The sequence below is a fragment of the Sparus aurata genome, chromosome 20 (assembly GCF_900880675.1).
Source record: "Sparus aurata chromosome 20, fSpaAur1.1, whole genome shotgun sequence".
NCBI lineage: Eukaryota > Metazoa > Chordata > Actinopteri > Spariformes > Sparidae > Sparus > Sparus aurata.
This window is the reverse complement of record NC_044206.1, coordinates 19,013,903-19,041,178: the sequence shown is the minus strand read 5'-3', so window position 1 is coordinate 19,041,178 and position 27,276 is coordinate 19,013,903. Positions and strand designations below refer to the sequence as shown.

General features: G+C 43.5%; 1 protein-coding gene across 1 annotated transcript in view; it reads left to right on the top strand.

Annotated features, from left to right (window-relative positions):
• adam12a (ADAM metallopeptidase domain 12a) overlaps positions 1 to 27,276 on the top strand; it is an 84,920-nt gene that overhangs the window by 23,560 nt on the left and 34,084 nt on the right. The window contains exons 4-6 of the mRNA XM_030400202.1: positions 18,095 to 18,173; positions 23,179 to 23,255; positions 24,930 to 25,119. Of these exons, the coding sequence (XP_030256062.1) occupies positions 18,095 to 18,173; positions 23,179 to 23,255; positions 24,930 to 25,119 (346 nt within the window). The remainder of the gene's footprint in view (positions 1 to 18,094; positions 18,174 to 23,178; positions 23,256 to 24,929; positions 25,120 to 27,276) is intronic.

Here is a 27,276-nt window from a genome sequence, read left to right as displayed (position 1 = left end):
ACGGCACTCCTTGATTGCTGTGACCTTCCCGAGCAAGACAATGTGTCCTGACACACAATTGTTCAGGAATGGCACAAAGAGCTCAAGGCTTGAGGGTGCGATCTTGGTCTATAACCATGTTTGGGTGGGAGGCGCAAATCTTCATTCTGCATCTTCATGACTGCCAGGACCCAAAGTTTCCCAGCGGAACACTGGATTGCAACGAGATGATCAATCCTATTCACGTCAAGTTGAAATACTGGACGAGTTGGCGAGTTGTTATGTTGGAAAAATCCTTCTGATCTGTACGCAGATGTGTAAAAATCAGAGCTAAAGTGACACAGACACACTTTCTCTTTCCAGCAGATTAATTTAAAAACATAACTCTGCACATAAATCATCCGAACAGTGAAGGCCAAACAGCCAAGTGAGGTCACAACAGGCAAAACGCTTTTTTAAATGGAATGATATTTTAAGTGCAAAACTGGAGAAAGACTGACTTTTAGGCCTAATGGCTTGTTGAAGAGAACTTTCTTGCAGGGGTCTTCCCCTCTCCACTCTGAGCCTTTTTCCAGACGGACCACAGGGGTCTCAGGACCCCAGCTGGTAGATCTATTCCTCAGCCTCCCTCCCTTCACCACGAAGTGCACAGCCAACTGAAACCTACTGTCAGCAGCAGCTTCTCTCTGGAGGATGAGCCATCACTCACTTCACCAAAGGTCCTGCAGATAAAGATGCCCCTTGTTTCCTTCTCTTTTTATTTTAGCAAGGAGGTTGTTATTGAGGTTGGATTTTCACTCCACTGTAGATGCATAAAATAAAAAACAGTACAGTTTAAAATTAGGCTGTGACCTCCCTGTCGGAGGCCACAGGAGCTGAGATTTTGCGCTCGGGATTTTTCAAAACAAGTGGACTGTTTTTGTGTCGCAGAAGCACGACAACAAAGAGACGAGCACACAACCCTCACCTTGTTGTTTTTATTCTTTTTGCATGAGTCATCTTTTAATAGCGCTGTCTTTCATTGTTCCAACAATAGCCCAGCCTGAACAACTGAACAAAAACCCATTTCACTGTACCTGCCAATGCCAGTCTGGTGATGTAAAAATGCCCATGCATCTTTTAAGATAAGATTGCATTAAAAGTTATGAACAGAGAGGATTTCGGGGGCCATGTGTTTCATTTTTTAAAACCTGTATATAACTTCTTTGTAACATTTAATGAAGCATAACGCAAGGTTATAGGCACGAGAACATTTATTGCACGGCTTTCCACGCGGCTGATAGAATGAAAACTCATATATTGGGATTATTTCTTTTCCAACTCTTCATCCTTCTTTTGGATGAATTTAGAAAAATAATAATCTTTGAATATGAACATGACCTCTGTTTTATCCACATTCAATTGCACTGTATGGCAACAGCATACAAGCTTACTGGAATTACATTTTGTCTTTAGTTTTTTGTGCAGAAAGGACTTACCAAACCGTATTACGAGAGTTGTGTTTTAACATGAATACAGAACGCCGGGATACTTTCTTGCCAAAACAATATCGCGGGTGTGGCAGTTGTGTAAATACTGGATATTGCCTTTCAAACAACATTTCACTACTGCACTTCCTCATTCCTGGTCACTGCTTTGTTTGTTAGCACTAACGCTTTGAAAATGAAAACGATATGTCATCAAAGTGCTGTTATGTCCGTGCGCAGCTGATTTTTTTTTTTTTTACCTTGGATATATGACAACAATAACCAAACTTGGAACCTGTAAGCATTTTCTCTTCCCCATCTCCCAAAAATGCCTGCGTTAATGTCAACGTTGCCGTGTGCATGTGGCAAATAAGCAAGAAGCAAAATAAAATAACTGTACCTCCAGGGCCTCGTGTATTGCTGAAACGCATCTATGAAAGTGGAGCATTTGACTTGTATGCCTATAAGGAATAACGTGTTTTTACAGTCAGCAGTAGCAGAAGTGCGAGACAGAATCGTTTCAATATAAATTGCCAGAAAATGTGGCTTTTATGAGACGTTCTTGAGGATTTTGGAGCACAAAAGTTAGTTTTAGCACGAGTTAGCCAAAGCCCTCAATCTTCATCTTCCTCTTGTGTGCGCTTTCCATCAGTCTGTCTCTCCGTCTTTCTCTCTGGCTCAGGCTCGCTCCCTTTCACCTATTTAAGCAAACGTTCCCCATCAATTCGAGTGAAATCTCATTTTCTCAAGGCTCCTGGGTGCCAAAGGGAATAAACAAAAGCAGCCAAAGTTTTTGACCTCTGCGACTGCTGACCATAAAGATAATCAGTCCAGGCTCACAGTCCTGGCTTCCATCCTCCTTCTGACAGACAGACAAATAGATGTGCCGAGTTCCAGTGTGTGTTACTGTCGGCTGGGAGGGAATGCTCGCTCTGCTTGTCCTCCATCCTGTTCTCCCCGTTCTCACAGTCCACTGACCTTCCTGTGACCAGCGCTGCCTGCGCCGGGGTCACTGACTGAGCGAGGAAGCCACGCGTGGTCATCAGTCAGACGGTCACATTTGGGCTGAAGGAAGCCTGTCTCTTTCAGCTGATCTAGAGAGTTTTTTTTCCCCCCTTCCTCCTGTTGCCTTACACATGCTCACGCAGAGCAGTGTCCTTGTGAAAAATGAATGCTGGATGGAAAGCAAAAACAGCATCCGCTCCAGTTGTCTAGCACAGCAAAAAAACACTCCAGCAGCAGTTTCCCCCGTTCAAGCCCTAAAAGGTAGCATCTCTGCTGATGATGAACCCCTTCATTTTTTTTTTTTTCCTCCCTTTTGTGTTCCTGCTCATTTAAAACATCAAATCGACTCAGTGGGAACCGTGTGTAGGAGTTTGAGTTCAGATGTCTCTTTCATCGCTAAATTCAGCTTAGTGATAAAAGGAAATGGTGCGGAGAAAGTCAGGGACCTGGAGCAAGGGGTCTTCCCCCCCGGTCTCCGCGTCATTCAGAAAGCAGATGCTTTTGGTTTCCCATCCCGCTCGTCATTAAGGTTATACGCTGAGGCCCCCTCGGTGCTGAGAGATGGACACACAGGGAGCAGACGGAGGCAGGGGAAGGACGTGCGATGTCTGGACTGGAGGTGTTTTTGCTCAGTCAGATGAAGTGTAAAGGCAGGCCTCTTCCTCTTCTGTCTACCTGCTGTCAGGTTTCTCGCTCCTTATTTTCTTCCCGTCAGCAACTTCTAATAACTCCCTGCTGGGGTATGGGACACAGCGGGGTCTCCTTTGGTTGGCCCCCACATAGCCCTCTCGCTCATTCTCACCTAATCCCTCCAGCGCCGGGAACAGGAGTGAGCTGCCAACAACAATAGGAGCTGCCAGGGTTTGATAAAGAGGCTGTGGACTGCCTCGGGGTGCAGGGACCCCGTGGAATCATGGGCCATGACACAGTTGCCTTAAAAATCATCAACAGAGTTTCAAGGCGAAGGGGTCACGGGCAGGTTGTAAATTCACAGAGGTTTAAGCAGGAAACTACGTTTGTTGACACATGAGCTGAGAGGAAAGCTATAGGTTGTCCTTGAAAAACAACATGGCATATATTATGTCGGCAGGAGCAGATCCAGTTGTCTGATGCAGGAACTTGAGAGCACACCGAGGGCAGTCTTCCTGCAAATTTTATCAATGTAGCGGGAGATATTTTTAATCCTGGGGCCCCAAAATTCACATTCACACATTTGGTCTGTAAATGATTCATACTTACGACAAGTTTTGGAATGGGTCCAATAGATCACCTCAGATGGCAGCTGCAACACAACTGCAATGGCTGAAATGTAATCCTTTAGGGCAACCGCGACTGTCAAAGTTACATTTGGCTCAAAGTGCTCGTTATTGCCACTCACGCGCTGAGGTTGTTATTCATAGTGTCTGATAACAGTGTGGAAGTGCTTTCAACAGAGATAGACCTTTTTTGTTAAATCACAAGGTCCGTTGTGTTACCAGAAACGCAAGGCTTGCTTAAGGAATCTCCCGAGAGGCGAGTTGTTGCAGACAGACTACGGTGGAAACATGAGTCAGAGAGTTGGATAGAGGAGTTCAAAGTTTACCTAGAGGACTTGCCAGCAAGAATCTTTTTTCCAAGGTCATGACTGACTTTTTAACTGAACACGAGGCAAGAAATGTATCAACTCACCTCATGAGATTTCAGAGCTTCTCTGTGAATGAAACGTGTGTTTCTGTTAACAAAAGAAAAACTTCATATTCAACCAATAGTCTATCCCCACAGGAATCATTAATGGTGTCTGACAATTAGAATAACAACCCTCAGCGGGTGAGGAACAAAACACAAGCACTTTAAGTGCACGTCACTTTGACAGTCGCAGTTGCCCCAAAGGATTACATTGCAGCCATTGCAGCCATGTCACAGCTGCCAGCTGGTTAGCATGATTCATTCATTACTCTTGAAGCAAAGGTTCTCTCTCTGTAGGAATCATTTTGGGTCATGTATTCAGTCACTTATAATAAAAAACTTCAGTCTGTCAGCGGCAAACACAAGCACGTTTAGTGGACGTAACTTCGTAACAATCGTAGCTGCCCCAAAGGATTACATTGTAACCATTGAGACTGCCAGTTGAGGCAATCTAGTGCACCAACTGGTGAATCTGAATCGTTTATACACCAAAACATGTACATGTAAGGTCAATGCACACCAACACACCTTCAGGCAGGTAGCCCCATTTTATGAAGAGCCAATCCCTGCCAAAGTGGGCTGACGTGCCGAGTCAAACCGAGTCAAGCCAAGCCAGCATGTTTGTATGGAAAAGGCCCCAACAGAGATATAAAAGTGGAATTGATCTTTCCTGGAACGTACTCTTCCTTTAACATTTCTGCATTTACGGATGTCTCAATGTGGTACATCCAATTGGCTGATTTCAGCATTTTTTTATACTCAGTATATTCAAATTAGCCAATAAATTGATGAGTAAATAAATGATTCAGTAGATTTACTATTCCTAAGGCAGAGGCCTTCATTTTGAGCTATAGAATTCATACAAAACACAAGTGGATAGTTAAATGAACGGTTAGAATAAATAAATAATAAATACTAAATTAAGAACGAATAGTAATAATGTGTCGAGGGCTTTCCATGACCCTATGACCTGATGTTGCGAATGATTGAGTCAGAACGCTGATGAAGAACTAATAAATGGATGCAAATCAACCGCGCGCACCTTTTTCTTTATTCTCGACGGGTCATCGATGCTGTAAAAATGAGTGTGCCCCAGCTGTGTGCTCCATCTGCACACTCCGATGTGATGTATGGTGTGATGTTTATGAACAAATCTCATAGAGAGCGCCAATAATGTTCCACTTCCTGGGCGCATCAGCTGAACAACAGGAGCTATATTCCTCGCAGGGGATCAATCGACCACAGATGATCGATGACCTAGTGGTACATTATCGAGAAATCAATCGCAGACTATATAAGCAGGGTAAAGGGATGTCGGGTGCTGATTTAAAGAAGCATGACATAACAGAATCTTTTGCAAGCCTTTCACCGCAGCGATTGGTTTTAATGCAAGCCGGCTTACGAATGCTCAAGGGGGGTTCCGAAATGTATTGTCGCGCCTACTAAATTGAACATGTAATGCCTTCTTTCAGCGCGTAATCACACCTGTTGCAAATGCATGAGGATTCCGACCTTGCACGTTACACCGAAGTTCATCTCCCCTTAAACGATTCAGATGTTAACCCCAGTCGTCTCCTGTCAGTCAGTTCCCTAAAAGAAAAAACACAGGATCGGGACGCAGAACCAAACCCACCTAATACATCTTGATCAGACTTTTACTAGAAAGAGGGAGGACGTCTCCCTCACTGGCATAATCAGAGGGGTGAACGTCATGAAGGGAGGGAGAGTACATTTGCATCCAGTCCTTAATTGTTTGATTTCCCTGAGGGCGTGCAAGGCGGGAGTGAAGGGCAGGAAAAAAGTGGAGGAGGGCGTACAGCTACAGACGGCTTTAATTAATTGAAATGCTGTGTTTTTTGCATGTGCGTTTACCTTGTGTATGGAATGATAGGCTTGATTGTTTTGAAGTTCCCAGGTTGCTCATTAGTTCGAGCACGGGGTTGCAATGAATATAGATGCACCAGCTTTGGGCCTTGGGCCAGTTTCTTTTCAAAACCATTTGAATTAATGGGAAAGCTCAAAGCCGTTGCATTAGCATGACCCGTCCTGAAAATGACTTTGCATTCACCCCTCCTACAGCGCCGCCTCCCGTTTCTCAACCTTAACCTACATAATGATCCAAAAACAAACAAAGCAAAAAAGATGATGTAAAAATACAGTCAGGGAAGACGTGATGCAATTAAGTGTTCTGTAAAGCTTATTGTTTCCACTTGAAATGTGTCCACAGAGAGAAACCTGAATTCAATCGAGTCGGTTTCCATCTGCAGGCTTTCAATATTTACTGGTTTTGCTACAGGCTAGGCGACATGAATATCAAAAAGGAGACGTCTCCCTGCTTCAGTGTGAACACGATGAATGAAAAAAATGTAGCTTATCTTTCGTATCAGAGTCTCTTTTAAGAAACCGTGTCCTTGTCTGTCCATATTTGCACCACACTGGGCATTGCGGCAATTAGTGCAGGGTTGTTCAGCGGTGTGGGGGTGTCAGTGCGTTGGCCATTTTGTGAAATCTTGTAGGGAACTTTAAGACCGCCCACTTTTCTGTATCCAGATAAATGATAGATGGAATGTGATCTTACCAGGATTGCCCCGGTAACGAAAGAGAAATCCCCACAGCTGAAGAAGGCGTATTGGAAATATCCGGAGGCATCTGTTTACATAAACGCCATCAACGATGAGTGATGATGTACGAGGGTGTTGAAGAATTTGCCTATTTCAAATGTTGAGATCTCGACGACTAGCTTACGTGATTGGCCATGGCGGAGTCATGTTGGGCTTTGTTTCTTCAAAAGGCGATTCTGTTTCAAGTTTTTTAGCCAGAGGGTGCTGAGTTTTTTCATTCAGCATTCCCTGCCATCCCCATCCCTCGGGCATAAAGGCAAGCTGCATGGAGGGACTGTCGTTTTCTCCACATTTCCCGGTTTTGGTGTTGTACTGTGTGTTGTTGTCACGGTTTGTTGTTTCACGCATACTGTCTGTTGTATGTACTGTCTGTGTGACCGATACGGTGCTGTGAAAAAGAATTTCCCCTTGGGATAATAAAATCGAGTGCAGCCTTCCTCCCAGACCACCACGTCACAGATTTTACAGGGATTATTTTTTGGTAGAAAGCGGCTCGAGTGAAAATTGATCGCTGAAATTTGGGTAAACCGACTCTCTAAAAAATTTGTTTCAGAGTTTGCAAGACAAGTCAGGAAGGCATTACAGTACAGCTGTATAATGCCTTCCCGATTCCCAACACTGGCTGTACTGAGGGTTGAATAAGTAGTTTGAGAAACCGGGCGGAGGAGTGTTGTGGTTTGCTGATAGTGTTGAAAGAAAAGAATGTGTTGCATGATCTATAAGCCATGAGCCTGGTGTGTGCAGAGCGCAAACATTGCAGCGATACCTGCATGCGTACGGGCACACACACATGCTCGACGCATAAATCACGCTGAGCTACCAGCACATGCAGTCAATTCTGCACGGGGACACACTCTCTCTCTCTCTCTCGCTGTCTCTTCCACACACACACACAACCAGAGTTCGTAGTGAGGGAGATGAAGAGGCATAGCAGAGGCACGCTCTCTGCCACAGAGGAACAGAAGCCCCGGGGGCAGATAGGAGGAGAAAGCAGGATGAAGGATCTCCCCTCCAGTGATCCACAGCAACAAAGGCGATTTGAGAGACTGCCGCTTTGGCACCCGGCATAATTAGTTTCAGATAACAATGTCATTGGCGCATGGCGTGAAAAAAATAAATAAATAAAATACCCATCCACCTGGGACAAACCGCGGAGATTTTTCCATTTTTATTTGTCTAGCAAAGTGAATATTTAAGCTTCATCTTAATCCACTTGACCCGAAGTCCAGAATTTAGTCGTCACACTCCGATCAACGGCCTGCGATTAATCAGATACGATTCCTTTATCCCTGGCCCTTGACATTCATGATAACATGAACAACAACATGAAAAAAACCACGAGGGAGCGGGTGATGATTGTTCTCATGGACAGCATGTGGCGTGTGCATGCATGCCTTTGGGTGATAATCGCTGAAGTGTCAGCAAAAGACACGAGAGCCAGATGTGGCTTTGTGTCACAAGTCCACAAGTGACGACAGCCGATGAAACAACGGAATTAAAAGTTGCACTCTCTGCTGTAGTCATCTTGTCTGTAGTTGCGCTTCTATGCCTCTAACAAATAAGCCTACAGGTGAAGATATGTCGTTTAACCAGACAACAAGATTTGTCGCTTTTGTTTTTTTGTCATTGTGCTCGTCATACTGAAATCGTTGGACTGTGCGTCACTCCACGCTGTGTTGCCATAATCTGGTGAGGCAGCAGCATGTGTGCTTCATGTGACACAAGACGAACTGTGTTTAGAGACAGCAGAAAGAGTCCTCAAGCGTAAATGAGATGTTTGTCTGCGCCTCCCAAACATGATACATGTGACCATTCCAGAGAAACAAATCATGATTGTTGCCTGATCTGCCCCCACTGTGGAACTTCTGCACTGTACATTTTAAAATTGACTTCACTTTTAACAAGTCAAGGAACGGATTACTTCAGAATTACCAATTAAAGAGGACCATTGCATTTAAGTTGTACGAGTTCAAATGTTTTAACAACTTAAAATTATTATTCTACTTTACTTGGTAATTTTGAGGTAATCAGGTCCTTGATTTTTTTTTTGGTTAAGTGGTCTTGGTCATCAACTATTGCCTCGGACGTAAGAGCTTTTGTCTAAGTTTGGCAACATCTTGCATGTTTATCTGATATCACTGTGACTGTGTTGTTCCTACCATATCGTAATTAATGTTGCTCAACTGACCAAAAGTGGTCAAGTCAAAATACATTCGTTTGTGAGCAGGATTATGCAAAAAGTACTGAACGGATATCCACAAAAAAAGCTGGGTCGAAGACGGTTCTTGGCCCAGAGTAGAAGGAAAGAAAAAGGGGGGAAGAAAAAACCCCCAGACTTTCTTTAACATGGCACAAAAGGGCCTTTTTGGGACATTTTTGTTTATTTCTCAAGGAATAATACATGGATCTTGATGAAATTTAGATGGCTGGTATCTACGGTGAGCACAAAAGGACACTGTTGGGCTTTGGCGGAGGTACGCACTCGACTGACTGCCATTCTAGTTTTTCAGACTTAGTTGACTTTTTTCAGGGCTTTTTATTCTCAGTTTTCTGTCACAGTTTAAATGATGTGTGGGAGTGTCCTTACAGAGTCATTAAGGACAAGTGTGACGACTCTGTAAGGACATTCCCACACAGAGTGACCTGACCTGAATGACTGAGAACCTTCATCAACATATACTTGGTTAGGTTCTTTGGAGAAGAGTGTTTGGGTAGGGTCGTCCCAGAGTTGCAACACTATGACATTAAAAGGACATTATTGGTCAGTTTAAATGATTCAGAGTCATTAATTATGATGTTGTAGGAGCAACACCAACACACTTATCAAGCTACTTCCTTTCTTAGGAGTATTCTTGCAATCCCCAGAGCTCCCTTGGTGGGAAAGCGTAAACCAAGCCCTTCCAAATGTTTGACCCAGTGACCACTCCTGTTGGTGTCCTGGTCAGGATTTAAGATTTGTTCACTCGAGATAATTCTTGGAAATGTGAGGTTGCTATCAGCACATATCTGGTTCCCTCCATGTGTTTTCTCTCTCTTTCTTTTCTTCTCTTACTTGGCACCAATCGCACTGTTTTACATGATGGATGTACTCGGCTTTCGAGCTGCACAGTTGTAGCAACTGTAAGTCTACTTTACTTCAAAATGCAGGGCTGCAAACCTTATTTTCTTGACCATCTTGGCTGTGCTTTAAGAAACAGAAACATTTAAGAAACTAGAAAAATAGTCACGAACAGACCTGTGTAATCTGCGTCATCATCGTCACACTGCACCAAAGATTTGTGTTGCATTTCTGTCCTAATTCCAATTATGTTATCCTTTGTTGGGGTGGTATTCATCACCCCGTCTCAGTAATTGGGATCCTGTGGAGTCATCCATCACGCAGACATTGCGCAGAGATGACACTTTATTGATTTCACGGGGCATGCCCGGGTTTAACCACATCAATCTCTGGGTGACAGTCGCTGCAATAATTGCGTGCCATCGCTACTAATGCCTATTGTGTTTGACCATCTCGCTGACCAATTAACCAGCCGGGGGAGGCCACACAGGTGTGAGGAATCACAATGAGGCTCTTATGATAAGTTGAAACCAGGATAAAGGCATCGACCTGATTTTCTCTTTGGAAAATAAAAAGGAGAAGCTGTCATTTTTGTGTGTTCAACACGATTGGCTTTCTTGCTGGTCTTTAGCTGCATATTGCCTCGCTACTGAACATGGCAGCCTATGTAAATAAAGTCAAAACCCGTCTGCCTTTTTCCTCCTTTCCCCTCCTCTTTCTTCCCTTCTTCCTTGAGCAGAAATCATTGGCTGGCATGCTCTAACGGCTCTGTTCATGACATGCTTGGTGAAGACTGGGAGTTGCATTGAGCTCAGGGTAAGCAGGGGGAATTCTGCTTCTCTGCTCTACTTGGCACTGGCCTGTAACACTGCCTGATGTCAGACAGATCACAGCCAGGAAGACTGGCCCTCTTCCCTCGCTCCTGGAAAAAAAGAAAAAAAAAAGAAATGTTACTTACACTGAGTTTCTTTGGCTCGGGGGGGTTCGCACCATTGAAGGTTTTCATGCACATGATCCCACTTTTTCCACATGAGCCTAAGCTCTTGCCACTCGCCACATAAAAGCGAAAAGGGACGTTATTATTACCACATTGGCCCACGGGTCTCTCCGTCGAAATGTAATGTACTAATTGGAGCTCCTAGATTAGTTTTTTTTTTTTTTACGAGAATCGCGTTTCTTTGATGATGATTTCATCGGCTCTAAATGTTTATATTTACATCTGTTCTAAATAACTTTTCCGTTACAGGGCAGGGCTAACAAGTGCAAGAGAGCTGCTAGCTCTCCTGAGGCCCTAATGGCTAACATCTCATTTGTCATAGTTAGCTGTAGGATTTGTCCAGAAGTCCCTGATTAGGTTGTCGACGTTTAATGAGACATATCGGGAGCCTGCGACTGGGAAATCACTGCACATTGATCCAGACTGTATTCCAGAAATGGTAATGAAGGCTATAGTGTCAAAGTGCTGGTGGAGTCAATTATGCATACTCACTGTCTGTACTTGTGTTGTTGGGCTTATCTTTTTCTTTGCTCTGTTATGCTTCTGCCTAGCTGGATGCCATATGTAGAGACAGAGTGACGGTCCCGCTTGATGTTGAAAATCCATTTGTGACTACAGGCTGAAAAATTGACTCCGAACAATTCAGCATGGGTCGACTCCGCTATTGTGTCTTTTTTTTTTTTTTTAAAGGAACTGTTCAGGAAAATTCAGTCATCACCTGTTCACCCCCTTGCTGATTGAAAGTCAGGTAAAGTTTCGTAGTCTACATATCAATTCTGGCGCTTCACGGCAAAACAGGGTTGCAGTGGCCTGGATTACACCTGACGAGCTGTATGGAATCATTTTGATTTGTTTTTCTAGCTGTTTAAAAAAAAAGTCCCCATCTACTTCATTCTGCAAGGATGTTTCGCTGTGAAGCTCCAGAAATGTTTTGTGGCCTAGGAAACTTTACCTGACTTTCCGTCGACATGAGGGTGAGTGTTTAAGGTTTTGACAGCGGACAACGGTTTTGCAGGGAACACTTTTAACACAGCTGAGTTTATTTTTTTTCCTCGAGACCTGTTGTCCCGTTATACATCGGTCACTTCAGTTTTGGCCATTAAAAAATGGGAAATGGGAAATTTGCCTCTTTCGAGTTGAATATGTGATACGTCTTGAGTTTTATTCATGGCACATGAAAACACCCAAAATGTGCTTCTTTTCATGCACATTTTTGAATTTTCACATGTACCTGTCTATTTTCAAATGGACATTTTCACGCATTTTCTGACTGGAATGAAATTTACATTTTGACAAGAGAGCTGTATACATTCATACATGCCTGACTTTTGTCCACGTGCGGATTAGTGGAGACGTTTACCCCTTCACAACGCCATCGGCTGTTTTTATATGTGAGCTAAAAGGTAATGTCACCAGTTTGAATGAAAAATCTTCACAGACGCCACACATGATCTTTTCGTTACATGCAGATGAGAATTCCCACATGTGCAAATAATTTGCTTAGAAGGATCCCGAGCAGTCTCTCCACGATGCAGGATGTGTTTTGCGGCTCTCGCTACATCCGTATAAATCAGAGTTTCATGTTTAAAGGACGCTGCACATGTGCGATTATGCATCTAAACGAATAGAAAAGCGATGACGCGCGTGCATAAGGAAGAAAAGCTGAAAAATTCCTCCGCCCCTGATCGCCAGGTGGGATGTTTGACATTCAGGAACCTTCCTTTCTAGGTCACAGGCAGCACTCACCAACAAGTGAGGCCTCCCTTTAGCTGCTGATTGATTAGGCACCCGCTCCAATTCATCAAGCCCGTTCCAATTCATAAATCTCACACCCCGCAACATTTACTCTAAACGTGCGAGAGCAGAGCAAACACAAGCAGTGAAGCCCACGTGCGAAAGAGTGATGGAATTTCTTGATACATCACCAAAGCGATTAATTTTCCCGAGGTCAGCGCAGTCGTATTTTCCCAATTAGATTGTTCACAACAGGGGAATGTGTTTAAAAATGTTAGCTGTGACATTCAGATCTGTGTGTGAATATATTCCATTTAGATAAGACGGAGCGTAAATCCCGGTGTTATTTCCCCGTACAAAGGCAGGCAGAGGAGTCCGACAATGTTGAGCGGAGATACGACAGAACAAATAAGATAATTTAATGCAGCAAGAACAGAAGTGGCATTTAGTCGCTGGCATTCGGGATTAGCTTGAAGTGACTTCATTGTCTTTCTGTCTGCGTCGTCAAATCTACTGACAGGCCACGATAGTTACCCCCCCCCCCCCCCCCCCCCCCCCCGCTGTGTCACACTTGCAGGTTTCATAGTGGTTGTTTGGGTGTCAGGCTGCCTACAGCGTGGACAGGTTCCGAAGCATTAACAAGCCTGAATGTGGCGTCTTCATGTCAACACGTGGTGCCGCGCCCCGCCCCAGTGTCGACTCCCTGTCTATCAGACGGAGCCCTGCTGGTGGTCCGTCACTCGGGTAATGCATTTTAAATGGGGGGCACGACCCACCCCCTCCCCACCTTCCCCTCCCTTCACCCACGCCTCATTAACTTCCAGCTGATTGATAAACAGTGAGCTGCTGATGGCGTGCAAGACGGGAGGGTGGCGGAATTAGACACTCGACGCAGTTGGTCGTTGGTTCATCTGTTGGGGATGAGGTGAAAAAAAACAAAAAACATTTTGTTGACTGACTTGTGCAAATGGTACTCGTGTACAGTGTTCCCCTCCGTCCGCATCTCCCATTTCTCCCATAAGAACATTGGGAACATGAGTTGTTTGCTGTAATCGTCCCTGTTGCAACTGGAAATGTAATTAAATCTGCATGTGACCTGCAAAAAAGCCGCAGAAGATGGCTGACATTACACAAGAGAGTGATAAAGACCGAAAATAAAGTCAGTCGGAACATTTTATTCCATCATAGAGATTTATTACGTTTTCAATTAAGTTTAACTTTTTTTTTTTTATTTATTTATTTATTTTTACTTTTTTAGCAAATTATTACATCATTCATACAAGCCTAGATTTTTTCCTAATGTGCTTTCAATGAACATGATGGTGATATAATGTTTACGTTACGAGCTAACAAGCCAGTAGTTTTCATGTATTTCAGTGTAATGCACATCAACGTAGCTCGTTTTCACTGTGGTTGTGGTTTATACAAGTTCAAACCCGACCTGACTCTGATCTGTCTCCATTTTGCATAATCCTTTCCTCATTATGCACAAGGGTTATCTGGCATTCCCAGGAAAAGGATGTTGCTATGGTAACCGTATACGTTACTATCCAAACCTCTCCTTCAGAACCCCTGGCCTCTTATTCATGACTGTTGGGCCATCAGTGACTAGATCAGTTATATGTTTTGACATAAACATGGCCACCACTGGCTTCCGAGTCCTATTTCCTTGAAGCAGTTCAGCATATTAGATGTACTTGAATGACTGTTACAGTTTTGGGGGTTGTATCCTCATGGATGAATGCACTCCTTTTGAGTGTCTGTGGATGAAAGCATCAGCTAAATAAATGTAATGTAATGTATTTTTGGCTCCTTTACTTGCTCATAGCATGCAGGAAATAAGAGAGCATGTGTACGAGAAGCAGAGAAGTAAAGGACTATCTGTTCTCTTCCTCTACCTTTACTAACAATGCTACAAATGGCAATAATGATACATATACCACACTTACTGGTTGTAAGTTAAATTTTGAAAAGGGCCTTCCTATTAAACAAATTTGTGGGTGAAACAATGTTGGACTTGAACTGAACGTACCCACGTTTTGTCCTGTGTTTTCGGTAGGCGTTGCTCGGAGGGAAATGGAAAGCGATCTGGTTTTCTTTGCAACAACAGTGCCAGCAAAAATACGACTTGGAAACGCTGTTAAGAACAGTTTCTTCTTTTGATGGGGGCGTTCAAGGAAGCTCCGACATTTCAGAGAGTGAACCGAAATGAGGGCTAACTCGAAAACAGGAGATGTGTTCTCCTTGTTAAACAGAGTGGTGACATCAGGTAATGTCTTTGCCGACATCCACCGAGATTTGATCAGGTACCTTGCAGGAAACTGAAAAGACATTGGTTTAATTTCCGTCCTGTGTGTCCACTCTCAAAGTCCTTTTCCAGCAAATTAGCTCTGGTTCTTGACCTGGTTCGATTAAAGATCCTTGAATCTTGGTGCTCTGTAGCGATCCAGCCCATAGTTTCCAACAGTTTGGAAGAGAACCATTGTAAGTGAAGTAAGCAGTAGTAACACCATGGCTGATCGCATTGATAACCTGCAGCTTTTGCTCTGTTCTTATATGCTCTTATCGACAAAACAAGCAATTTCACGCTTGACCTCTCCATTGGTGCCCTCTCCATTCTCTATCCTCGCTTTACAACCTGTGGAATATGACATGCCTGGTATGGTTTTCACTTAGGGTCAAGTAAAACCCATTGCTATTTTCTGGTTCATGGTGGAAACCGTCTTTTCAGTTACGAACTAATCCGTGGTCGATATGCGCCCAATGGTTCAAAACGAGGCACGCATTCAGCACAGAACTCCAGTTGCCAAGTTGGTTGGAAAAAGGGGGTATCTGAGGCCTTGAGCGAGACACTAAACCTCATTCATTGAAAGTCACAATAAAAATATAACATATGGATGACACATGGGTGTCTGCAACTTGTTCCTTTATACCCACACACTCCCCCTACGTGTTGCAGGCAAGCAGTGAGGCAGACACACACACACACACACACACTCACACTCAGCACACTGGATTGTCTGTTGTAGGCAGATGTTGAGGTTGTGTGTCCGACCGAGAGCGCAGACCTAATTAAGACTGAAGAAACACATCATTTTATTTGGCTCTCTCTACTCTTTGGCCTCGCTTTGATCCAATGATTATTACCAGCTCTTTGGCTCAGCAGAGGAGTAGAGGGCGGGGAAGCATTGTGTCTCATGCTGACAGCTCCCAAACAAAATAACCCCCCTCCCCGGGTTGTTACATCTGACACTCCCAGCTGGGTTGTCAGCGGTGAGGTCAGTAAGAGAATCCAGCTGCCTGCTGAGGTCTGCTCCTCGGCTGTGGATTAGCACCAGCCAACCATCTGCTGGTCCCCTGTAGTGTAATACTGTACGTGCACTCGCTATACGTGCAACCCTTGGACGCGTGAAGGCACTTTAATCCTCGCTCGTACAAATCGTGAACACGAACTCTCATGCTATAATAATCAACCCGGGAGGGGTGCGCGGAGCTTTATTTGGATTTCAGCTCATTTGTTGATCTTTCTCAGCTGTTGATCCTCTTTCCCCCCTGCTGAGTGTCCTTCCCAAGAGAAAGGAGCAGTGTTCAGATATCTGTGTAGGTGAAGTGAAGGGCAGCCATCATCGCAGAGGGGCTGTGACGGTAACAGAGGTCCTGCAGTTATGCGGTGCACTCCGGCAAAAATACACATCGCCTCTATAGGCTTGAAAAGTCTAAAGGAGGTTTTTAAAGGTCTACCATTTGCTGCTCCTTTGAGAACAGCAGCTTGGAGCATAATCCACTTCCTTGCTGTCCATCCGTATGTTGAGTACGAAGACTTGTTTCTCCACAATGTAACATGGGCTGCTGTGGCTCTGGAGGTAGAGCGTGTTCATCTGTGGTACAATCCCCAGCTTCTCCAATCAGTCTGGGCAAACGTCTTGTGAGCGTGGGGCAAATTTGTCCATTAAACAGGATCATGCCCCATTTTGGGTTAGGGTTAGAACCCAGCTTTGTAGCACTACTATAGTGTTAGTATATTTAAACTTCTCCTTAACTTGCCCCTCTCCCTTGCCAGCAAAAATCTGACAAATGACGCAAACCACAAAGTCTGGCGGACTTCAGGGCTGTTGTATCAAATACAGATTGTACTGGAGCAGTTTTGTATGCCGTCATCCGTAGACACAAAAGACTACAGTCGGATCGAGAGAGACAGCCGCCTCCCTCTCTCTCCCTTGGATCAAGTGAGGGGTGTCTCACCAAACTCCGATCAAACTGTCAGAACCAGTCAGTGCTGAAATTCTGCTACTATGCTGCCTATTTCAGTTTCCAAAATATTTGCCCAGTGTCATGCAAGGACCCTCTTTCCAATAGTGAAATACTTCTTTAAGGTAGAAAAGCTATCTTTATCTATATAGATAAATTCCGTCTGTTTACTAAGTTTGTCGAAAGTGTTCAGCAATCTATTGTTGAAGGAACGACGGAGAATAACAGCCTAGGAGGCATTTCCTTTGGGGAAAAATACTTGAAGAGCTAGACGGTTTATTCTCGACCATGAAAAACAGCGGTGTGACAAATAAATACTTCCCACATGGTCCAATGCACCTGTGTCTCCAAGTCACGTCAAAAACATTTAAACCATCTCCTTTGACAACTTTGTATCTCCCTCAGCAGAGGAAGGCCACGGGATGTGGTTTAAAGCCTTGTAAACAACAAGTAAGCGGGACCTTGTGTTGAGAGGTTTTTTGCTCAAAATGAGTGCATCTTTTAAGAGTTTTTGTTTCTGTCGTATGTCTCTCATACGACGAATTACCACATAGTTGATAGATCAATGTGGTTTACCATCATCGGGGCCCATGATGCAGGTACAAATTGACTAATTTCCAAAATAAGGACGTGTTAAAAGGCATGGTTACCTCGGCGATGGTATTGATGACATGTCGAAGGTTCGCTGTGGCTGCTCCTTCTTCTATTTTTCAACCCTGCATTATTTCAATCACAAAAATGCTTGCATGTTTCTTTTTTGGTACAGAGAGACAAAGAGAGAAAAGAAAGAGCAGGGCAGAATCTCTCAGTTTGCCTGCGGCAGAGCTTCACCGTGTTGATTTATCATTCCTCTCTTGATAAATAAAATGTGAATGGATCACTTGGTAACCTCAGAGAGTCATTTTACCGTATTATTGATTCCCATCTGTCACTAAAAATGATTTCCTCACTGTTTCCCCCCGTAAACATAATCTCCCCATTCCCCGCTTTTATCAGATCATATACATGTCCATCTGGTCATTACTTGCTATTGTGTATTGTGCACTGTGTAAGCCAATTACTGTTCCACCGCACCAGCCGGAATGAGTTATGGATTGATACTGAATGTTTCTTCACGGCGCATGCATGTGGTGTGAAAACAGTTTAATAGAAAACGTCACTGAAGCCTGTGTTTTCTGTCTCGAGGCCTTGAGCTGCTCTGTTGAATAAATGCTTTCCTAAAGCAGAGTTAGGTTTTTAATCGCATCAGATTGTTTGTCTTCCAAGCATGTCTTCAGACATTGCAATTGATTCTTTGCTTTTTGTGTTTCTTCTTTCTTAGGGGGCTGTTCGCGAGCAACTACACAGAAATCCATTACCTGGAAGATGGCAGTGCGGTGACGGGCTCTCACAACTCCACGGTATGTTTTAAACAAACTCACCTTCATGAATCTGTGATGTTTCCTTCTTTATCACCCACCCGGTCTGCTCTCACGGATGCTTTCATAGTACCCTCCTTCTTGCCGGGTTCTGCGTCATTGTGCGCCTGTTACAGTTCGGTTGAGGGAGTAGAGATCGACGACGCAGCTAGACCAACTTTTTTAAGTGTCTGGAATTGGGTAGTCTTGTGCATGAACAAGACTGCGTAGGTGAGTGGGTCCATTTTCTTCCCCGTCAGAAGGTTAAATATTTGATGAAATAAAAGGTGAACAGAGGTGAGGGGACAGACTCGGCTTTAGGGAACAACTCAAGTCTTTTATAATAGATAAACGTGAAACCGCCCCCAACAAATGGTTAATTATGCAGGTCTGCAGGAAAATATACCGATATAGTCAACTACAGTGTGCACGTGAGAGGTCACACAGACAGTGAAATGTCGAGCACGTGTCATTGCATTAATGGGATTGTTGTTAAAGCAAGAAAATGTAATGTCATGGAGAAAGATAGTTGACGGTTGAGTCAATCACAGGGGGGCTCAACCAACGGGGTACTCGGGGGGAGGGGGATAAACGCCCCACCTGGTGCTCCCATTTAAGTTTGGGGTGCATTCCTCTTCCAGTTCAGTTCCTTGTGATTTGCCTCAGTGTTGTGATAGATTTTCTCATCATCATTAAGCTCTGTTGGGTTTTCTCCAGGAAAATATGTTCTGCTTTCAAACACAATGGCTCTTTGAAAACGTCGTCCATGGATCCATAAATACCCCCATTGAAGGATATTAATTTTGAGTTTCAGAATACGGCAAGACTGTTATTCAATTACATGTGCTGTAATGCATGAGCATGATGTGACTGGACCACTTGGAACCGCTTTTGCGCCTCAGAGCATCCACCTGCTCGCCTTATTTCAATGATTTTGATCATCTGCAGTTTTCAAGGCAATTAGACATCTAACTGTTTTTTTGTTCGGATACCCAGAAACATAATAATGGACATTCTGTGAGGTCTGTGCACAATTGCTTGGCCTACTTATGCTGAAATCCACCAAAGAGGAGATTAATATAATTCAGCATCGGCCAACCCACACAGTAAAATGAGCAATATTTTCCACTGGAGACTGCCGTGAGACCGGAGCTGGACCATCGCTGGCTGGACTCGGCCAGCTCATCAGAATTGCTGCCATTCCAAAGCATAAAGACAATGAATGAGATGGAGCAGGTCAGCTCAGGGTGGACTCTGAGACACTGAGAGTCCAACACGTTCATGGCTTACACGTGGCAGAAATTAATGTGAGATAAATAGATAAATGGGTGCAAATATGCAAAGATCTAAACTGTGGTTTTTTCAAATCTGGCGAGAGATTCGCAAACATTGGAAATAGAATTTGATTTTTTTTAGTTTGCACCATTAAACACTATATTGAATTAAAGTGAGCTGTTTTTTGACACAAGCTCCCCGTCTGCTATGTTGCTAGCGACAACTCAAGTTAGATTGTTTGGAATATGTCGCCTAAGGCAGAGCCACATTAGGTAATTCATCCAATCAGCATAGCCTTCTTGTTGGCTACATCACTCTATTGGTTCACGTAGCGCAGAGCTACACATGGTTGTACAAAAAGACGCAAGTTGTAGTCCCTTTATTATTTTCGGTGTGGAGGATGGTCTGTAGTCTGGTGGTACGGCAATGGATACTCCTCTATCTCTTTTCAGATGCCAGCAGGGTGAACAGACTGGTGGCTGGGTTGGGTGTTATTATATTATTGATCATTGGTAGGTGAATACTGATGATGTTCTGGATGGTTTTGATCACCCGCAGCAGAGCCTTCCTGTCCTGGGCCGTGCACAAACCATGCCAGATTGTGATGTTTCTCGTTGTTGACAAGAACTTGGCACTGGACTTTAGCCAGCAAAGCAGAAGTTTGGAAACAGACACGAGAGTATAGAGAACATTGAATATTGTGGCTTCAAGATCGATCATGATCTAAGATGGTGTACAAAATGTTTGGGAGTAATGAAAAACAAAAATCGCCATCACAATTTCCAGGAGCCCAAGTTGATGCCTTTATATTTCTTGGGTTGTCTGATCAAATACTAGGAAATACTGAAGAAAAGCAGCATTCTGGAAGCTTGAACCAGCAGATGTGTTGCATTTTTTGCCTCATCTGTGCATCAAATTACCTTCAAGTGATTTCCTGTCAGGCACCTTGATTAACTGACCTTGATGAATGAAATCTGCACCAGACGGACGGGTGGATTAAAGATTGAACAGGATTGAAAAGGGATCACTGCCAGTAACTTGAGTCTACCTGCCCAGGAAACCAGCTTGGGAGCTAATGGACATCTTTCAACCTCCGTCCCTCCTTCTCATTCCTCTCTCATGACCACAGCTCAGCTCTTCATGGGAGGGTCTTTTTTACTGGAAAAATCTTTGGAGACTGATCCATAGTTAATTTATTTGTCCTGCCGGCAGGGAGGAGACTGATACAGTGATCTGGGCAAGGGATCTAGAGGGTTCAGTTGTGTGTCAAAAGCAAGGTACTGCTGGGAGTGACTTCAGCGTTAGTCAGCCCTCCCTCGGTTCCCTATGTCTGTTTTTCATCCCCTCCCTTTCTCACTGAATCCACATACAGTACAACAAATGAGTGCCATGTGCCGGAGCAAAACACATTTATCGGGGGAAGATGAATCACTGGTATGGATTCATAGTCAACTTGGAATAACAAATGCACCGTTTTTGATAAACAATGTAATGTTCACACCCGGGGTTGCCTCCCGCGATAATCTGGGTATTAGTTATTAATCTTCCTCATTCCATATATGACGGCGTAAGCACTTTCCTTCCCCATTTCTTTCTGCAGAAAGCTTAGATACAAAAAGTCTATTCATATCCCCTATATCGATGCATCACCGTCATGATCTCATCAAAGAAACATGAGGCGGCAGCATTAACTCAGTGCACTAAATCCAGCCCTGCTCCTCCCTATAACACTAAAATTTCATATTTCATGTAATGGGCTGTCCTTTCTTTGCACCTTTTTACTTCGCTATAATGGATGGTTCTCTTTCAGTGCACCTCTAGGTAGAGATATGGAAAGTGGCCAAACAGGCAAAGGCTTTCCACGGCTTTGGGTCCACGTCTTGAATGTCCTTTGAATAAGATATTGTTTTTTGGGGGTTAGTAGGGTTGGATTCCGCTAGCCAAATCCATTTTTCAGCCGTGTCCCCGAAGAGAATAGAGTGTATATCCTACAAACCTTGTTTTGCCAAACAGAACACGAGCGCTGCAGGGTTTACGTTTACTGACGTCTTTGCTTTCAACATTTGCTATTCGCTAACAGGCTTGATAGGGTTGCCATTTTGGATCTGGTTCCAAGTTGGTCAAATTCTTGAATTTATTAATTTACTACTACAAACTACTTTTTTTCTACTGTCTCATTAGCAAACAGCAAAAACAATGTTCAAATATTTAGTTATTTATTTAGTTTGATAAGGATGTCCGACAAAACTTGAAGGAGACATATTATGCTAATTTTCAGGTTCATTATTATATTTTGGGTTACTGCTAGAATAGGTTTACACATTTTAATGTTGGTGCCCACTTTGAGCTCTTTAACTTTCAAGATCTTTTACATGCACAAGAACCTGCACAAAACACAGAGGGAAAGGAAAAAAACGACAAAGCATAATAGGTCTCCTTTAAATCTGAAGGCTGTGACGACTTAAAACTAGCAATGCTTTTTCATCAACCAGCAAAGATTGGTTGCAAAAGGGGGGAGCAACCGTAGCAACAGCGCAAATAGATGTATGGCAGGTCGCTTGAACGGCTCACTTGGTTGAGCATGTCCTAACCTTTTAGCTCTGTTTTGTTGTGTTTTGTCTGCTGCTAAGTACTCCCCTCTGTTCATCAGTTAGGCGCTAGCGTCTTTTGCTGCTGTTAAAAAAGACGTATAGTCGCAGGACATAAATGCAAAACACTGAGCTGAGTGATGCTACAACACACAGAGTTGGGTGATAATTCTCTGCGAGTTTATTGCTGTAAGCGGCCCCTTTCACATTACATATAGCCGTTGTTTATATGACAGTATAAATTGCTGCAGCTTTTCAATATTGAATTGCTTATGACGTATAACTCTAAATTACTGGAAGCTGGAGCTAAATTCATTTGATGAGAGATTTCTAAAGGATCCAATTCTAGATTCGAGGTTGAGCAAAGGCTATTGAACCCCAACATCACTTGGTCGCGGTACTAAGCTATTCATCAATGCTGTTTTAACTAACTCATGTGAGAAACCATTAATTGGATTAACTGTTTGAATGCAAAGTGCTGTGATGCAAGACATAGCAAGAACATAACGCCAGAAACCCATTCAGACGCTGAACATGCAAAAATCAGCAGCCCTCAGAGGTTCAGCCACCTTGAAGGAGGCCGGACATTTGAAATTTACTGCCTGTGCTCTATATTTAGTCGAAGTCAAATAGGGTGGAAAACTCACAATTCCTTGTTTTCCAGAACAGTGTGGCAGTAGTGCCATTGGTCAGACCTCACCTGAGCGAGGCCGTCTAACTGCAGCAGGAGGGCTGTTTTCACTCCAAACCAGACGTTTCCTCCCCGCCCTCTCGCTACCAGGCTTGGTTCAATAAACATGGGCTCAATTCACTTGCTTTTTTACTCCCCGCTGCAGCTTGACAGGTGGTCCATGAGAGCGGGAACCTGGAAACGCAGCAGCGAGCAGCAGGTTTATGCTGGGTAATGTGAAACTCTGCACAGATTTCAGTCGTCGTTTGCCTCCGGTGATGAGTGAGAATGGCTCCCGCTAACCCTGCACAGAACTATTCCCCCAGACTTAATTTGCTCATATTTCACAGTTATCAGCTGGGACTGCTGTTATTCAACTGTGCTTAAAACTTAAGAAATGTTTTGTTTCACACCAGTCCTGTTCTCTCTGCTTTGAATTTTAAAGTCTTTTTTTTTTTTTTCCGTGCTCCCTCAGGCAAACTGCTACTACCACGGTGAGGTGGAGGGTCATGTCAACTCGGACGTCAGCCTCAGCACCTGTGCTGGTGTTAAGTAAGTGTGCCAGACAGATCTTTTTTTCTTTTTTTTTGGCAACTCAAACTGGTCTTTGTGAAAAACCTACAGACGTAGCCAGAAAGGAATGATTGCACCTTTTCCAAAGGTTTCAAGTAAGTACCATGTCATTCAAAACAGATTGGGTCGGCAGTCATTTCACAGTTATGTAAAAAAACGAACAAACATTTTGGGCAATATAGAGTTGCCAGTTAAGCTAACCGAACAAGGTCCCGGCCAGACAGCTAAGTTTGAACCCAGAACCTTGTTGCTGTGAGGCAAAAGCGCTGACCATTTGTTCAAGTCTTCATAAGCAAACCAACAGCAAATCTTACAGATCTGTACGATTACAGTTACATAGTTAAGACCCAGTTCTAAGTCCAAGTCGATTGCCATTGGGCCATAGTCCATATTGCCAGTAGCGGGCTAGTAGAAAAATAAACATGAGCAGCATGATGATCAGTTTTTCCAGTGCAAGGTGTGGATATTGCCAACACTTCTGGTTCTCACCGTCAACCTGACCTTATATAAATCTATTAGACCTTATATAAATCTGTTGAGATCAGGGTTGCTCAAAGTGGGGTACCCCTAATGATCAATTATTTTTCAGCATCTGTGCATTGCAGATCTCTTGAGCAGGAAGTCAGTCTCAACAATACAATAGCTGCTGGTTTTTTGGCCTGTAACCCAACATTAGTTTTAGTTTGGGCCCTCCGAGGAAATAGATTTGGACACCCCTTGTGTATATAATTCGGATAAACTGTTGGCTCGTTTGCAACCACCCCCAATCAATTATTTCGCTGAGCACAAAACATTTAAATGATCAATAAAACCACTAAGAATTGGACTCAGGTTGTAATAAACAGGAATTATGTCTGACTTGAGGCCAAGTTTTTAAGTCTCAAGTCAACAATTGTGAGCAACGACACGTCAACAGATCTCGGTACATGGTGCATTTCGCAACATTAGAAAGCTGAGATAACACCCTGCGTATGCTATTGAAAAGAAGTAAACTTGACATATTGTCAGCTTTTGGACGGGTGAGGATTTCCAGTGTTGGAAACAATCTGCAGATGTCAAACAGGAGTAATCATTGCTGTAATATCATTGGAAAGCATCAGGAATGTGTTCACGAACCAGCCAAACGTCTACACCCAGCGCCGAGCGATTTGCCTGATTGTGAGGCCGCTCGGCGTTGACCTGATATTTATTTATTTATTTCACTTTTTCCGCAACCGCGTTTCTGACAGACAGCTACGCGTTGCACGTCTCAGCGAGGAAAATTGGTCTTGTTTTTTGCGGGTTGGCAGGGCTCGAGCGTGAGTTCATGTGAATCTTGAGCAAGGTTTGTGAGATTTTCACAGTTTATTCAAATTCACAGCGAGAGAATGTCACTTTGAATCACAGAGGCCGCTCTTATAACATGAGAACATTTCAGAAAGCCAAAACCGAAGGCCACATCAATGTTAAAACTGAGAGAGGATACTATGCTTAAACCTTTCTTTTCTGGTGAGGTCAAGATGTCACACTTAAGTCAGGATCAATTTTCACGTCAGTCAAATCAAGATGAACGTTATTTTCTTTCTGATATGTTTCAGTGTTTGAATTGTGCAAAATAAATATTATGCAGCATCTCGCCTAACCTCTCCACGCACCCTCCTCCTCTCTCTGCAGGGGTTTCATATCTCTCGAAGGCAAATCCTACGTACTGGAACCATCTGCTGATCACTCTGATGGGACTCACTGGATCTACGCAGCTGAACACCTCAATTTCTCTCCTGGCACCTGCGGCCATGATTCATTCAACATATCCCATCCCATAGAATATGCAGACAGCAGTCCGTTCAGGACCTTCAGCTCGCGGGTAAAGACCATTAAATATGTCCGCCATACAGAGGAAATATCTGTCTTTTCTGTCTTTCGTGTTAAAATAATGTTTTGTTATAACGTTGCTTAGTTGAGAACAGATGACAGGAAAGAGAAGGTGGGAGATATTGGGAAGGACATGCAACAAACGTCCCTGGCTGGACTTGAACCGGGGAAGTTGCAGCTCGTGTTCGGCGCCTTAAACCCTCAGACCGCAAGGTCATCCCTCGTCTTTCAGTTCTTTAGAAAATCTAGAATACAACGAAAAAGCCTTTACTTTATGTTTAACATCACGGAGTCTTCGACGTTTTGAATTGATTAAACTTCCTTCATTACAGACAATCCACTGGAAGTAAATCAATAACCCTGCATCACTTAACACTTTCTATAAACACTCTTCATGATTGTATCTATTGATTGGGTCGATGTTAATGACTGGAATCAGCATCATCATTGCAAGCATGTTGCAGTACAGCTTTATCGAGCTGCTAGCATGGTGGCAGAACCTTGTAAGCCTCTTGTTCTGATATTGAGATAAGATATGGAGCGACATGCAGATGCAGTAGAAGGCAAATGCAGATTGTAATTCTATCCCATAGCCTAAAGACACGAGACGAACGTTTTCAACCAGTGTTGTAAAAATGACCAGAAAGTAAGACTTCAGGAACAGAAAAGATTGTGTAAAACTGAAAGTCAATCATATGAATACACAGTAAATATTAAAACGTAACAGGAATTCAGGAAAGTGATTACCTTAATATTACAAAGTCAAGTAGACTATTGAATCTAAATTTCATGAGCTAAAATGTTTCATGATCTTAAAATTATTGGTCTGCTTGATTTGGTTATTTGTGAGGTAATTGGATTTCTCGATTTTTTTAAGTCACTTCGTCAGATTTTACAGTGTAGTGCTCGGGTAGAACTCTAAAAGCATCCTGATAATAAATGAACTCAAGTATCAAAAGTAATATTCTGGCAATAACAGAAAGAAATACAAATACCTCAAACTTGTATTGTAACTGCACTTAATTAAATTCCATTAATGCATTTGACTTTACAGCCCCCTCTCTCTGATGTTGTAGGACATGGGGGGGGGGGGGGTTAAGAAGAAGGTCTCATTGTCTGCTGGTGTTATTGGTTTTCTGTCTACGTGTGCGATCCCTTAAATACAAAAGACCGGCACCCCACTACGTAGACATAGATAGTAGATGGAGTTGGAGTGCTGGGGTGTTTCCTTCTATCTGTGATCATTTCATTATGTGACGAAGCCATATTTACTTGCAGTGGATCGTCCGAATATCCAACCAATTTGTTCTATTATTTCAACCCCGAGGACCCGGTGAAGTCTGTGTTTTCAAACGTTAAAACGCCTGACTGAGTATCGGCTTTCGCGCGTCTCTTCCCCGCTCCTCTTTTTTTTCCAATTACCAATTTTTAAACCTGAGAGCACCTTGAGGTTCCCTAGGTGTCCTGCGTTTGAAGCTAATTGAGCCCTTTGCCTCTTCTTATCGTGTTTGAGTTGGTGTTCTAATCCCACTGTGCTCTGAAATTGACTCAAAGGCAGAAAATCTTGCACAAACCAGCCGAAGTGAAGAATGTCCTCTTACTTCAGTCTGTATTTGGATTATGACTGCATGGAATATAAAAGATCTCTCGGCCTCATCCCCGTCTAAAAGATCATTTGCAATGTAGATACTGGTAAGTGGCCTGCTCTGTATTTTAGAAGCTACTACTTGTTGAATTATTCACTCATTTCTTCCATCTGATCTAACGGTGTCCATTAGTGATCTGGAGTGTATGAAGAGCGGGGGCTGATGAACGCGCGTGGAAAGTACATTGCCTGTTAAGTGGCAACATTTGCTCTGAGAGCGAGATCGGGCGGCAGGCTTGTACATCATGTCTTCAGCAGCAGCAGCACCCGTCCATCCAGAATTGAACAGATTGCCTTTAAGAAAAACCCCACCTCGTCCAGCACCCTACACCTTCGGCCCCCTCACCACCCCCACCGAGCAAGGGGGATAAATCATAAGGGCCGCGGTCGCAAGGGAGTCTCTGTCCTCAGAAGGGAATGGGGGCTTTAAAGATGACGAGCGCTGATAAGTGGAAAACACAGTCTCCGTTGATCTCTATCTGACTTGTGAAGGATGGCAGGAGT